This window comes from Protopterus annectens, chromosome 3.part1, assembly GCF_019279795.1.
Source record: "Protopterus annectens isolate FY-2018-M chromosome 3.part1, PAN1.0, whole genome shotgun sequence".
Classification (NCBI taxonomy): domain Eukaryota; kingdom Metazoa; phylum Chordata; order Ceratodontiformes; family Protopteridae; genus Protopterus; species Protopterus annectens.
In genome coordinates, this window is record NC_056732.1 from 174,050,187 (window position 1) to 174,066,325 (window position 16,139).

The following is a 16,139-nucleotide window of genomic DNA, read 5'->3' on the forward strand; positions in this document are numbered from 1 at the left end:
ACTTCTTCTGTACTTAATGGATTACCACCTATGTGGTAATTTGTGGGCACCATGTTTTTCCCAAAGGGGATGACTATGCACTTTTTGGCATTTAGCTTTAGGCCATGGCTCTGGCACCAGTTATCCGTCTCTGAGAGACCCTTTTGGAGGATGCTTGTGTCAGTCGGCGAGTCGATTATGGCACCCAGTTTGCAGTCATCTGCGAACTTGGTCAGCCATAGTCCTCCCATGTTAGCCTGTACCTCAGAGAAATATATACTGAACAAGAGAGGTCCCAGGACTGAGCCTTGTGGGACGCCACTTGCAACTGGTTTAGAGTCTGACATGGCACCTGCAATTCTGACCATGTGGGTTCTATCCCTGAGCCAGTTTGCAACCCATCTTGTGACATAAGGGTTTATATTTAAGCTGGTGAGCTTATTTATGATGCCCAAGTGGGGTATTGTGTCAAAGGCTTTTGCAAGGTCCAGGTAGGCTGTGTGGACTACCTTCCCTTCATCTATGGCCTTTGTGACTGTTTCAAAGAAGTCAACCAGGTTCAAAAGGCAAGATCTGCCCTTAACAAAGCCGAATTGGGTAGGATCCAGTGTTTGGAGGTTCCCAATGTCTTTGTTTATGAGTTTCACGATGACACTCCATAGCTTTGCAGACCAGGCTAGTCAGGCTTATAGGGCGATAGTTTCCGGGGTCCATTGTGGCACCACCTTTGTGGAGTGGGACCACTGTTGCTGTAAGCCATTCCTTGGGTACATATCCTGTAGTAAGGCTGAGACTGAACAGTGACTTTATGTGAGGGTTCAGTTCTTCTTGGAGTTCGTGTAAAACGCAGCCCGGGACACCGTCCGGTCCCATTGATGCTGTGTTTTTTGCTTTGGAGAGGGCAGCTTTCACCTGTGCATCTGTGATGTCAGGGAGGCTACACTCTGTTGGGATAGACATTTGCTCTTTTGGGGAGGAACGGGCGGATAAGTTTGCACTGAACCTGTCTGCTGGCAATGTCTGTGAGTTCAGTGTATTTTTTGTCATTTTGAACTAACTCAGAGCATATCTGGGAGTTGCCACCTAGGTTCCTGACATAACTAAAGAAGGCCTTGTGATTATATTTAGCATCTTGTGCAATTTTTCTTTCGAAGCTGGCCTTAGATGATTTTATGAGGGATCGTAGTTTCTTGCTAGTACTGATCAGAGATGCCTTCCTTTTTGGGATTTTCCTCTATCATGTACTAGCTTCCTCCTTCTGATGTATAGCTTATTTATGGCTGGGGTCCACCAGACAGGTCTCCTGCCTTTGGCGGAATGAGTCTTGGTTTTATTTGGGATAGCAGGATCCATGCATTCCTGTAGGTGTCCATAGAAAGCGTTTGTACAGGATTCTGCGGTTTGGGCCGTATTTTCTACTGGCCCGGGGGTTTTGAAGGATTCCACCTCGGTTTTGAGAAGTTCTTCACTGTGGTTTCCTTGGCTGGGGGTGGGGACAGGATATGGCTGTCCAGTAAGATTAATTTATGGTTAGATCTTACCAATGAGGGGTATACCTCTGGTATGGAACATAGAGTCCCCATGCTGGTGATGATCAGGTCCAATATGTTTTCCCCTCGTGTGAGTGGTGACCAGTTGTTCCATAGCATTTGAGTTTATAGCGAAGCAACGTGGCTTGTCGAGCATGTCATCCCAGGCTGACAGACACTGGATCCCCTTTGAATGACACCAATACTTTAGCCAATTGTTAAAATTGATCATTTTGTCTTTATACTGTGGCATCATTCTTGGTGAGGGTAAGATGCTACTCAAGGTCAGGGTCATACCGGCCTGGGCTACATGATCAGAGAGCTCCTCTATGTCTCTTTTCATGTAGTCCAGGAAGGTACGTCTCAGGTCATTCACACCAGCATGGACAATGACGGAGTCATATTTGTACTTGCTTTGGAGTGACCTGAGTGCTTGTGTTATGTGGCGGATCCTGGCACCAGATAGGCAGCTTACAGTGGCCTTCTCCTTGTTCAGCCTGGTGAGTGGGACGTCAGTGTGTCTGACAACAGAGTCACCTATTACAAGTGTATTAGGTGTGTTGTTTAGCCTTAAGGGCTGTGACTGTGTGGCACACTGACTTTGTGAACTATGTGATACGTGGGTATTGTTGTGAGGTAACGGTTGCTTGGATGTCTGCTTTGGAGGTCTCTGCTGCTTGGGCAGATTTTTATTTAGAGCATCCGAGTATGTTTTTGTGTGTTTGGTTTTCTGTTGCGACAGGTCTACGTGAAACTGGATTTGTGGTGTGTGTGGTTACCTTCTCCTCCTGACTGACTGCTCCAGTATTGGGTTGAGAGAGCTCAGCCTCCAGTTTGGCTATATAGTTGCATCTCTCACATATATTTGAGCTTGTTGGGAGGAGGAGAGGGTGGTCTGTGTACATAAAGCAGTTGTAACATTGCCTCAAGATTCCCAGATTCACCAGCTGGACCGGAGAGTAAACCCGAAACCGACTTTTGGACATGCCAGGATAGTATAAGGAACTACTTTTTGACTGATCAAATAGGACCAATAGTGATCCAAGTACTTAAAAGGAGTATAAGAGTGTGTAGTGCTTTAATTTATTAGTGCTTACTTATAAGATTACTTATACGAGCAACTGCAGGGCTTTAGAATGAAAAGAGTGCTTACTTTGAGATTTAGAACAGTTCTAAGGGAAAAAGTGAAGAGCAGACTTTGTGAAGCTGGGAATAGTTTAAACACGTTTAAGCGGAGCTGCCCGATGCTGCGCTATGCGCAAAATCGTGCAAAACCGCACAAATGTGGGTTCTAAAGCAGGGAAACTAAAAGAGATAGGAATTGACCCAAAGCGGCCAATAAGCTACTAGTTTCAGGGCTGAGACCACTCCTCCAGGACAGATAGGCTGTTCAAAGCTCCCCACTCTCACTGGTGAACAGAGAAGCTTCCTCCTATCCAAGTAAGGATATGGGCAACACAGGAAACTATACCACAGTCCTGAATTCAGCAAAACCTGAAATCTGGACTAAAAGACAATATTGTTTTGTTTTTTTTTTTTTTTTTTTTCAGGAAACAGCAGAAAAACACACAGAAAACACTGTAAATGTTATAAACAGGCTAGCTAAGGGTAAATCCTGGTCATCAGAGGAAACAGAAAATTCAGAATCCTGGTCAGAAGTATCATAAGCAAACTCAGTCCTAGGTCTCTCAGAGGGGGAAGGATGGCTTCCCCTGATTAAAGTAATAAGGTCTTCAGCCATTCTTTTCATTTATTTTTAGGCATAGAGGCCTGACCATGTGGTCTGGGCACCAGTTTTTTAGGCATGGTTCGAGTTTTAGGCCTTGAAAAAGAAGATGGCAGTGGTTTAATACGCAGGTCAGTAGGCCTGAATACACCCTCAGAAGCCGGTGCCTTCACAGTAGCTCCGGACACATCCAAGGTAGAGACATCCGCAGGTTCCACAGTTGAAGCATCTTGTGGCATACCAGACTTCGAATGGGTCTCAGTAGAGGCCTGCGAATCTGAAGTAGCGGGTATCAGGGGTTGCGAAAGTGCCTCACTGAGTACCAGCGAACTGGCAACTGGCTTAGGAGAAGCGTCGTTGGCAGCTTTGGACCTAGGCGGCATGTGTCTTGTCTTTATCTTTGCATTTTTTCAGAATGTCAGTAGTCGGATGGCTTAGCAAAGATATATCAGTATAATTGAACCGAGTACCAAAATATTTAGAAGTGAAAATACACAGTCGACAGATAGTTTGTGGTTTAAGTAAGGCACAAAACCGACAGCAAGGTACTTTTGCATAAAGTATAATAACGTTTGTCTACATATGTACTGATATTAACTATTTAATAAAAAACACGTCAAATTTATAGACTCATTTAATCCTGGTAATGTTATTAGAATTTATGCATTTAATTTATATGTGAAGTAATTATTGTATATTTTGTGTAATTTTTATATGTTATAAAACTTTTTTACAAGTTGAAATGAATTATTCAATGGATCATCATTGTTTAATTGTCTGATGTCATTTCCTGTAATTTTAGTTTAAAAGGGAGCATGGGCAAGAGTGTTTGTTTTTCTGATGAAGTTCACATATACTGATAGGTTTTTCCAGCTGAAAGATAGGGCGTCCACTTTCCATGCTCGTCTGTGATACGTCCTTGTGCAGAATCTTTTTAGTTGGTAATTGAGAGGGGAAGCAAATAGATCTATGTCCGGGCATCCCCATTTCCTTGATATCAAGCTGAAGACTTGTGGATCCAGCTTCCACTCATGGGGATCCATGAGGTTTCTGCTTAGTTCGTCTGCCAGAGTATTTTCCTTTCCTGGCAGGAATTGTGCCTGCAGATGTACTTGGTATGTCAAAGCTGTGCCCCACAAGGTCATGACTAGTCTGTAAAGGGGGTAAGAGTGTGTGCCCCCCTGCCTGTTTATATACCACATGACCGTGGTGTTGTCTGTCTATCAGTAGTTGTTTCGAATGAAGCAGGTCCTTGAAGGCTGTCAGGGCATTTTGAACAGCTAACATCTCTTTTTGATTGACATGTAGATGCATTTGGTTTGAGGACCATGTGGCCTGAATGCATCTTCCTGCCATGTGGGCTCCCCAGGCATAGTCTGATGCATCCGTTGTTAGTGTCTGCCTGGCTGGAGGTAATGTGAATGACTGTCCCTTGTTCTGGTGACAAGCCTTTGCCCACCATCGAAACTTCTGTTGCAGGCAGGGAATGAGAATAATGACTTATTTCCAGGCTGTGGCAATGTTGAGTCCAAACACTTTTTAGGTACCATTAAAGTTTCCTCATATGCAGTCTTGCATATGGAATTAGTAGGATGCAGGATACCATAAAGCGCAAAGCCTGCAAATTTTTTTCTTGCAGATAACTGGGCCTTTGTTGCCAACATTTTGAAATAGGTAGTCAGTTGCCTTTGTCTGGCATGAGATAAGCCATCTGGGCAGTTGTATTCAAGCTTGCACCCAGGAATGTTCATCTCTTGTGAGGGTACTAGTTTTGATTTCTTTTTGTTGACTGTGTACCCTAGGCATGTTAGAAGTCTTTTCACAAACGCCAGATGTTGAAGAACAATGTTCTTGTTCTCTGCTTGAATGAGACAGTCGTCCAAGTAAGGATATATTTGTATTCCTCTTTGTCTGCAGAATGCAATTACTGGTGCCAGGCACTTTGTAAAGACCCTGGGTGCAGTAGATAAGCCAAAGGGGAGTGCAGAGAATTGGTAATGCATTGAACCAGCCTTGAATCTTGGGTATCTTCTGCATGATTGTCTGATTGGAACATGCAGGTATGCTTCTTTTAGGTCTAAAGTCACAAGCCAAGCATTCTTGCCCAGCATGGGCAGAAGCTGCTGCAAAGTTAACATTTTGAATTTTGGAATATCCAGGAAAGTGTTCAGAATTGATAGGTCCAGTATCGGCCTCCAGGCCTTGTCCTTTCTGGGTACCAGGAACAGTCGAGTAAAATCCTTGTCCCTGCTCTTGCTCTGGTACTTGTTGAATGGCCTCCATGTCCATGAGGGATGAGACTTGTTTTTGTGCCTCTGCCCATTGATTTTTTCGCAGATCTGGCCAGCCATTTGCCTTTGACAGAGTATGGAAATGGAACTTGTAGATTTGTGACACTATGTTTAGAACCCACTTGTCCTGGGTTATGATGTGCCAATTTTGAGCAAAAAGTGCTAATTTTCCCCCTAAGGGTGCTGCCAGAAGATAAGTGCTTGGTGCAGGCAGGGGGAAGTCATTGGGTCTATTTTCTGTATGCTTGTGATCTATCTTCTCCAGCTTTGGAGGTAGAAGCACCGCATTGCTTGGGCCTATAAGAACCTGTACTATGGTTCTTCGCGTTTCACTGTTGCAGTCAGTACATTTGGGTAGAGTTCCAAAGCTATGATTGGGAGGCTGGAGCTAAACAGCATTAGGTGTGGCTATGAGGCCCTGCAGAATTGCAGTGACAAAGCTTGCCCTGGATTTAGAGTGGAGTGGCAGATGATAGTGCTTTGTAGAGGTGTGCACTGAACTCCAAGTAGCAGCCTCCAAAATGTCCTTGGTTGGTACTCCCCTGAGAAAGGCTGCTGAAGTGGCTGCAGCTCTGGTTGAATGTGGCCTAATGCTCTTAGGCACTGGCTTGCCATGGTGTAAATAGCAGAAACGAATGCAGTGGCCTATCCACTTTGAAAGTCTGCTTTGAGACAGCCTTTCCTTGTGATCCTGCAACATATGTCACTAGTAATTGCTCTCTCTTTCTGAAAACTTTGGTTCTGTCCAAGTAGAATCTAAACTGTCTGTGTACGTCCAAGGAATGCAGAATTCTCTCCCCCTTGTTCTGTGGATTTGGATAAAAAGTTGGCAGATGAATAGTTTGGTTAAGAGCCACAATGGACACCACTTTAGGCATAAATGTTGGGTTTGTCCTCAGGGAGACCATGTCTGGATAAAAAATGATAAAAAGGTTCCACAGCCATGAGTGCCTGCAGCTCTGAAACTCGTCTTGCATAAGTTATTGCTAGGAGCAGAGCTGTTTTCCAAGATAAAAACTTTATATCTGCAGTAGCAGCTGGCTCAAAAGGAGGCAGGGTGAGTTTTTCCAAGACATAGTTGAGGTCCCATGCAGGCATTGGTGATCTCCTTGGAGGCCTTACATTTTTGGCTCCTCTGAGGTACTGTTTTAATAAGGGATGAGAAAAGATTGGTGGCTCTGCACTGTAATGAGCCGAAATGGCAGAGGCATGAATTTTAATAGATGAGAAAGATAGGCCTTTGTCCAGCATCTAAGTTAAGTATTGCAAAATCAGAGGAATAATTGGCACAGCTGTATCTGTTCCTTGGTGCCTGGTTCCAAGCACAGAATCTCTTCCATTTTCCAGCATAAGATTTTCTAGTACTAGGTCTTCTGGCTTCTAAAATGACATCCATCACAGCTTTACTGAGAGGTGTGTTTTGTATAACTACATTATCCGCCATGCTGCCAGGTTTAAAGTCCTGAGTTGGCTGTGCAGTATGACTGTTTTGCTGTGACAGTAGATGAGGTACCTGAGGTAAGGTCCAAGCTGGGCATTGAGACAAGCTCCTTAGTAGTGGGTAGTAGTACTGGCGGGGCCAGTCTGGGGCAATCAGTATCATCTTTGTCTTCTCCTGTCTGACCTTTAGGAGTACCTTGGGGAGAAGAGGTAGCAGGGAAAAGACATATACTGATAGGGCGTCCACTTTCCATGCTTGTCTGTGATAAATCCTTGTGCAGAATCTTTTTAGTTGGTAGTTGTGAGGGGAGACAAATAGATCTATGTCCTGGCATCCCCATTTGCTTGTTATCAAGCTGAATATTTGTGGATCCAGCTGCCACTCGTGGGGATCCATGAGGTTTCTGCTTAGTCTGCCAGAGTATTTTTCCTTCCTGGCAGGAATTGTGCCTGCAGATGTACTTGGCAAGTCAATGCTGTGTCCCACAAAGTCATGGCTAGTCTGCACAGGGGGTAAGAATGTGTGCCCCCATGCTTGTTTATATACCACATGACCGTGGTGTTGTCTGTCTTCATCAGTAGTTGTCCTGGATGAAGTAGGTCCTTGAAGACTGTCAGGGCATTTTGAATAGCTAGCATCTCTTTTTGATTGATATGTAGATGCATTTGGTTTGGGTTCCATGTGCCCTGAACGCATCTTCTTGCCATGTGGGCCCCCCAGGCATAATCTGATGCATCCGTTAGTGTCTGCCTGGCTGGGGGTAATGTGAATGGCTGTCCCTTCTTTTGGTGACAAGCCTTTGCCCACCATCGAAACTCCTATTGCAGGCAGGGAATGAGAGTAATCATAGCTTACAGGATGTGGCAATGTTGAGCCCAAACACTTTTTAGGTACCATTGAAGTTTCCTCATATACAGTCTTGCATATGGTATTAGTAGGATGCAGGATGCCATGAAGCCCAAAGCCTGCATAATCTTTCTTGCAGATAACTGGGCCTTTGTTGCTAACATTTTGAAATAGTTAGTCAGTTGCCTTTGTTTGTCTGGCGTGAGATAAGCCATCTGGGCAATTGTATTTAAGCTTGCACCCAGGAATATTATCTCTTGAGAGGGTACTGGTTTTGATTTCTTTTCATTGACTTTGTACCCCAGGCATGTTAGAAGTCTTTTTACAAATGCCAGATGCTGTAGTAGAATGTCCTTGTACTCTGCTTAAATTAGACAGTAGTCCAAGTAAGGATATATTTGTATTCCTCTCTGTCTGCAAAATTAATTACTGGTGCCAGGCACTTTGTAAAGACCCTGGGCGCAGTAGATAAGCCAAAGGGCAGTGCAAAGAATTGGTTCATAGGTTCATACTAGGCTATCTGCCCTAGGGCATTTATAAGCCTAGCCAGAGTGTGTTTGGCTTTCGCCACCCATTTTAAATGAATTTTGCTATGCCTTTTTTTGAGGTTAGTATACTGTGCCTCTGTCTAACAGTGACACAGAAGTGATAGCCGGGGTAAACCTACGATCTCCCATCCACTCATCAAGATTCCTCTTGAAGAGAGTCAATGTGGGACTCTGCCTAACCTGGACTGGGATTTTATTCCAGAGTGAAGGGAGCCTCTGGGTTATGAATCTGTCCCTCCAGCATGTCCTATTTATTTCAGTGCTGAGGTTCAAGTCTCTCGAGCGCGTAGCTCGATGGGATTTGGATTTTCTGAGGTGCAGCATGTCCATTAATTCCGGGTTGGACATGGCTTTATACGTCAGGCACAGATCGCCTCTGAGCAGGCGGTATGCCACTGAGTAGAGATGGAGTTTCTTTAACCGGGCAGCATATGGCATCTGTTTGAGCCCTTTGATCCTCTTGGTTAGGTACTTTTGGGGTCTTTCCAGTTGCTGCAGGTGTCTGGTAAGGTACATCCCAAAAGGGGCATTGTACTCAATTATGGGCCTGATGAGGGATGAGTAAAGAGGCACGATGACCTCCCTGATCTAGATGTGAATCCCTTCATGATTAGGTGGGCTATATAAATTGTTTTTCTAACCACTTTGGCCACGTGGTTGTCAAATGAGAGATTGCTATCAACTTGGGTCCCCAGGTCCCTAATGACTTCTTCTGTACTTAATGGATTACCACCTATGTGGTAATTTGTGGGCACTTTGTTTTTGCCAAAGGGGATGACTATACACTTTTTGGCGTTTAGCTTGAGGCCATGGCTCTGGCACCACTTGTCTGTTTCTATGAGGCCCTTTTGGAGGATGCTTGTGTCGGCTGGAGAGTTGATTATGGCCCAGTTTGCAGTCATCTGAACTTGGTCAGCCACAGTCCTTCCGTGTTGGCCTGTACCGCCGAGAAATATATACCGAACAAGAGAGGTCCCAGGACTGAGCCTTGTGGGACGCCACTTGTAACTGGTTTGGAGTCTGACATGGCTCCAGCAATTCTAACCATGTGGGTTCTGTCCTTGAGCCAGTTTGCAACCCATCTAGTGACATAGGGGTTTATATTTAAGCTGGTGAGCTTATCTATAATGCCAGTGGGTATTGTATCGAAGGCTTTGCGAGGTCCAGGTAGGCTGTGTGGACCACCTTCCCCTCGTCAATGGCCTTGGTGACTGTTTCAAAGAAATCGACCAGGTTTAAGAGGCAGGATCTGCCCTTAACAAAGCCAAACTGGGTAGGATCCAGTGACTGTAGGTCCCCAATATCTTTATTTATGAGGTCCATGATGATCCTTTCCATAGCTTTGCAGACCAAGCTAGTCAGGCTTATGGGGCGATAGTTTCCAGGATCCATTGAGGCACCACCTTTGTGGAGAGGGACCACTGTTGCTATACGCCACTCTTTGGGTACATATCCTGTAGTAAGGCTAAGATTGAACAGTAGTTTTATGTTTGGGTTTAGCTCTTCTTGGAGTTCATGTAAAACGCAGCCCGGGACACCATCTGGTCCCATTGATGCTGTGTTTTTTGCTTTGGAGAGGGCGGCTCTTACCTGAGCATCTGAGATGTCAGGGGCAGCACTCTGTTGGGATAGATATTTGTCCTTTGGTGGGGAGAGGGAGAAGTTTGCACTGAACCTGTCAGCTAGGATGTTGGCAATGTCTGTGGGCTCGGTGTATTTTTGTCATTTTGGACTAATTCTGAGCATATCTGGGAATTACCACCCAGGTTCCTAACATAACTAAAGAAAGCCTTGTGATTATCCTTAGTGTCCTGTGCAATTTTTTCTCAAGCTGGCCTTAGACGATTTTATGAGTGCCCGTAGTTTTTGCTAATACTGATCAGAGATGCCTTCCCTTTTTGGGATTTTGCTCTATCATGTAGTAGCTTCCTCCTTCTATTGTATAGTTTGTTTATGGCTGGGGTCCACCAGACAGGACGTCTGCCTTTGGAGGATTGGGTCTTGGTTTTATTTGGGATTGCATGATCCATGCATTCCTGAAGGTGTTCATAGAATGCGTTTATAAAGGATTCTGCGGTCTGGGCGATTTTCCACAGGCCCGGGGGCTTTGAAGGATTTCGCCTCGGGTTTTGAGGCGTGTGAAATTTGCTTTAGAGAAGTTTTTCACTGTGGTTTTCTGGGCAGGGGGTGGGGTCTGGATGTGAATATCCAGTGAGATTAGTTTATGGTCTGATCTTACCAGTGAGGGATACACTTCTGGTCTGGAGCATAGTGTCCCCATGTTGGTGATGATCAGGTCCAGTATGTTTTCCCCTCTTGTGGGAGTGGTAACAAGTTGTTCCATAGCATTTGAGTTTATAAATTCTAGAAACCTTTGGGCTAGGGTGTTGGAGCTAGAGTAATGCTCCCAGTCTATGTTTGGGTAGTTGAAGTCGCCCAATATAATGGTGTTTGGAGAGACCTTCATATTTTCCAGTATTCTCAGGAAGGCCAAGTGGGGTTCCTGTGTTTGGGAGGGTGGTCTTTAGCAGGCTATAAACTGGAAAGCAGTTTTGCCCACTGTTAGTTGCACATGGATAGTCTCTGATGCTTCGTGCTGTGCCACCAACCTGGAGGTGTGGGTATCTTTGACGAATATTGATACTCCCCCTCCTTTTATGGTTCAGTCCAAGTTTTGGGGCCGAAAAGCATGGTATGAGGTATAACCTGGTAGTACTGGGGTGCTCTCGGGGGCCTTGAACCAGGTTTCTGTTACTGCACAGACATCGTTGTTCTCCATGCTAAGGAGAGTTTCGAGTGCATGCATCTTGAGGTTTACACTTCTGGCGTTGAGTAGCATTACTCTTAGTTTCTTATCCCTTGTGATACCTATGGAGGTGGGTTTGTCTTTTGAGCCTTGCCTAAAAAAGGCACTATGGGGGTAGCAAGAGCCTTTGCCAATATCCGAAAGCCCAGGGGTGACAGGTGCAAGCCGTCCCTAGCGAAGCATCGTGGCTTGTCGAGCATGTCATCCCAGGCTGACAGGCATTGATCCCCTTTGAATGACACCAACACTTAAGCCAATTGTTGAAATTGATCATCTTGTCTTCATATTGTGGCATCATTCTTGGTGTGGGTAAGATGCTACTCAAGGTCAGGGTCATACCGGCCTGGGCTACATGCTCAGAGAGCTCCTCTATGTCTCTTTTCATGTAGCCCAGGGAGGTACGTCTCAGATCATTCACACCAGCATGGACAATGACTGAGTCATATTTGTACTTGCCTTTGAGTGACCCGAGTGCTTGTGTTATGTGGCGGATCCTAGCGCCCGACAGGCAGCTCACAGTGACCTTCTCCTTGTTCAGCCTGGTGAGCGGGACGTCAGTGTGCCTGATGATAGAGTCACCTATTACAAGTGTATCAGGTGTGTTGTTTAGCCTTAAGGGCTGTGACTGTTCGGCACACTGGCTTTGTGAGCTATGTGTTGCACGTGTTTTGTTTTGGGGTAGCGGTTGCTTGGGTGTCTGCTTTGGAGGTCTCTGCTGCTTAGGCAGATTTTTATTTAGAGCCTCTGAGTATGTTTTTGTTTGTTTATGTGTTTGGTTTGTTGTCGTGGTAGGTCTATGTGAGACTGGAATTGTAGTGAGTGTGGTTTCCTTCTCCTCCTGACTGGTTACGCCAGTACTGAGTTGAGAGAGCTTAGCCTCCAGTTTGGCTATATGGTTGCATCTCTCACATGTGTTGGAATTTGTTGGGAGGAGGAGAGGGTTGTCTGTGTACATGAGGCAGTTGTAACATTGCCTCAAGATTCCCAGATTCACCAGCTGGACCGGAAAGGAGATTGACAACTGACCTTTGGACATGCTAGAATAGTATTGGGAATTCCTTTATAATTGAAAAAAAGGGCCAGTGGGGAACAAGGTACTCAAGGGGAGTTTGTGAGGGTGTAGTGCTTTTAATTTTTTAGAGCTGACTTATACAATTGCTTTAGTGAGCAAGTGCCAGGTAACTTAAATGCAATGTGTTACAGGTAACTTAAATGCAAAAACGACAAACAGCAACTTTCTTTCAAGTGAAACAAGGAAATAAGTACAGTAAGCAATGCAGATATCACTAGGGATATCTGCATTGGTAATGCATTGAGCCAGCTTTGAATCTGAGGTATCTTCTGCATATTTGTCTGATAGGGACATGCAGGTATGCCTCTTTTAGTTCTAAAGTCACAAGCCAAGCGTTCTTGTCCAGCATGGGCAGAAGCTGCTGTAAAGTCAACATTTTGAATTTTGGTATATCCAGGAATGTTTTCAGAATAGATAGGTCCAGTACTGGCCTCCAGGCCTTGCCCTTTCTGGGTACCAAGAACAGTCTTGAGTAAAATCCTTGTCCCCACTCTTGGTCTGGCACTTGTTGAATGGCCCCCATGTCCCTGAGAGATGAGATTTGTTTTTGTACCTCTGCCCACTGATTTTTTGGCAGATGTAGCCAGCCATTTGCCTTTGGCAGGGTATGGAAATGGAACTTGTACCCTTGTGACACAATATTTAGAACCCACTTGTCCTGGGTTATAATGTGCCAATTTTGAGAAAAAAGTGCTAATTTTTCCCCTAAGGGTGCTGCCAGGAAATAAGTGCTTGTTGCAGGTAGGGGGAAGTCATTAGGACTGTTTCCTGTAAGGTTGTGATTTGTCTTCTCCACTTTTGGAGGTAGAAGCACCCCATTGCTTTGACCTGTATGAACCTTGCGCCTGGGATCTGCCTCTAGGGCATCTGGATCTGCCCCTTTGAGGTCTGTCTGACACAGGAAAGGGCCAATTCTTTGTAGGCCAGTGTCTACTAAACCTAGGTGGCTGTACTTGTAAAAAATCTTTGACAGTTTGCATAGATTTAGCTTTGTTCTCCATTTTCTTTAACACCTCTTCTGCCATAACACCAAAGTATCATGCTGTAAAGGTGCATCTAATAATTTAACTTTGACATGATCAGGCAGATTTTGTTCCTTTAACCAAGCATACCTCCTAATTAGAGAACCCGTAACTACGGCCCTTCAGGAGGCCTCCAGAGAATCAAACCCACATTGCAAAGTATGTTTTCCAACTTGTTCAGCTGCATGCAATAAATCCTGCATTTCCTTGTTTTCTGCACATTCAGAATTTAACATTTTCTGTTTAAGCAATGCCATGACATGTTGCTGATATTTAAGCATATGAAACAGACAATTTAAGGCCCTTATAGCCAAGGTAGCAGATGTGTAAACCTTTTTTCCCCATCTATCCAGTGGCCTTGAATCTCTGTCAGAGGGGGGTAGGGTTTTTCGCAGCAGAAGCCTTAACCCCTTTATGACCCTGTGAAATAGTTTCTGGGTCAGCAGCAGGGTTTTTGAAAAGGGATTTATGAGAGTCAGGAACTCTGTAATATCTGTCAGGCTTAACAGGAGCAGGAGGTAAGGAGTCAGGGGTCAGACTAGACTCTGAAAACACATCATTTACAATGTCTAACACAGGTGGAATGGCTAGAGGCCTGTGTTGAGGTAGTAAAAGGATGTCCCTGAGCCTCTTTTTGATTCAGAAAAATCTTGGCTCTCTCAGTGGAAGTGCTCCCTCATGGTATGTAAGGTTTCCCCAAAAGAGTAGTCCTCTGGAGGAAAAGCTGAAAGAATAGATTCTTCAGCATCAGAATCCTCATAGGGGTGAACAGAACATTCCTGGTCAGAAGAGGAATCAGAAGAAATAGAAATCTGATCTGAAGATTCATAGTCTGTCTCTTGCCTAGGCCTCTTATCAGGAGGGGGATGGGAACCCTGATCAAGGTAATCAAGTCTTCGGCCATTTTGTGCATCTGTTTTTTGGGCATGGAGGCCTGTCCACGTGGCTCCTGAGTTTGTTTCTTTGTCTTGGAAGGTGCTTTAGTCTTTGCCTTTGAAGCTGAAGTCGGTTTAATGTATAGATGTTTAGGTCTGAATACACCCTCAGATGCCGGTGCCTGCTCAGCGGCTCCGGACCCATCTGAAGTAATAGTGTCCGAGGCTCCAATACCTTGAGTTTCCAATGGCGTAGCTGACTCCACGTGGGAGTCGGTAGCAGCCTGCGACTCTAAAGTAGCGGGCGTCAGGGGCTGCGAAACCGCCTCACTGAGAACCGGCGGCTGGCTTAGGAGAAGCTTCGTCGTCGGTTTTGGGCCTTGGTTGTCTATCTTTTTCTTTGCGTTTTCTGTGAACTCTGGTAGTCGGATGGCTATCTAACGACATTTCTGGATAATTAAACCTGCATCCAAAATAGTTTAATGCAAAATCATACTGACGCTTAATAGTGCGTTGATTAAATCTAGCACAAAACCGACAACCTGAAACATTATGGTCAGAGCCTAGGCAAGGAACACAGTAAGAATGAAAGTCCTTATGAGGTATTTGCTTTCCACAAGAAATACAATTATTAACTTTTTCTGACATTGGTCTGGAGCAAGAAAATAGTTTCCCCAATGGGGTACTTAGCTTTAATGAAGACTTTGGATCTGAAATTCGAACACGAAAATCTCAGGAGTCGGCCGACCGGCACTTGCGAACTGCTTCTGCTTTGGGCAGCGTGCAGCAAGAAAGACTGAAGAAAATGGCGTTGGCTGCTTCTTTTATACCCCTGATGACCTGACGTCAGGGAAGGGGTGACAGCAGCTGATGCAGGACCCAAGACTTTGGAATTCAGGCCGACTGAGGGCAGCCTGCCAGCAGGATTACCCAAAATGTAATCACTGCAACAGTGAAACACGAACATCATCTTATCTGATATGTCTTTGTGAGGGGATTAATACACTGGCACTTGTGGCAATGCTTAATGCCATGCCCTTCCACAAAACAATACAAAAAATGCCAGTAGTCTTAACTACTAATCTGTTAGAAAATGACTTACATTTAGGCACTGAAACCAGGATCATTTTTGCCACATAAAATGATTTTGTGTACATCATTTGCTAGCTGAGAAGAAACGCTAACACTAGCAATGACATTTTCTGATTCTGTCCTACATAAGGAGACATGTCAATGCGTTTAGGACCCTGACATAAAAGCATCCTTATAATGCCATAGAATTGTTTTTATCTCATTCACCAATACACTATCTGTAAACCACACCGCACTTTTTCCTAATGAGGAAGTTTTCCTTTGCACTTTGCAGATTAATTTCACTTTTAACTGGTGATGTCCCTTTCTTTACATCTGTGTGCCCCTTATTCCTTCCTGCTGCCTGCAAAAACACCTTTCTTACTTCTAGGACTACTCCATACCCCTAAATTTGTTTTTTGCAAGTGAAAATGTTTCAACAGTACAGATTTGAAACCTAACACCCCACCTACAAACACCTGACTTTTCTGATACGATACTGCTACTGAACACACCAGTTTAAGGGTGGGAGTAGTAATGCACCTTTACTCTCTTGTTTTGCAAGTGATAAGGTTTCAGTGAACTGTGTACAAAGCAATAAGATTCACAACAGCTGAATTTAAAACAGTAGGAACTCAGGATAATGGCATTCAAAAAATTAAACAGATGCCCAGTGCCTTCACCTTTACTAAAGCAGAATAGGTTATAAACTACACTTGTACCTTGAGCTCGGAGTTTGACTAGCTCTTCATTGAGGGAGTCCACAGATTCCTCTAACTGCCTTTTCTTCTGTTCAATGTTCTGCAGGTACTCTGTTAATGACTTTATCTTTGCTTCATGCTGTCAAATAAAACACATATGCAAGGATAATTCCTTAAATTATTATATTATCAGTGACAGATTCAATTACATTTTGAATTTGAGCTAATAATT

General features: G+C 44.5%; 1 protein-coding gene across 1 annotated transcript in view; it reads right to left on the reverse strand.

The window, feature by feature from the left end:
* Positions 1 to 16,139, reverse strand: part of KIF5B (kinesin family member 5B) — a 2,669,048-nt gene that overhangs the window by 786,964 nt on the left and 1,865,945 nt on the right. The window contains exon 21 of the mRNA XM_044066703.1: positions 15,929 to 16,046. Coding sequence (XP_043922638.1) covers positions 15,929 to 16,046 — 118 coding nt within the window. The remainder of the gene's footprint in view (positions 1 to 15,928; positions 16,047 to 16,139) is intronic.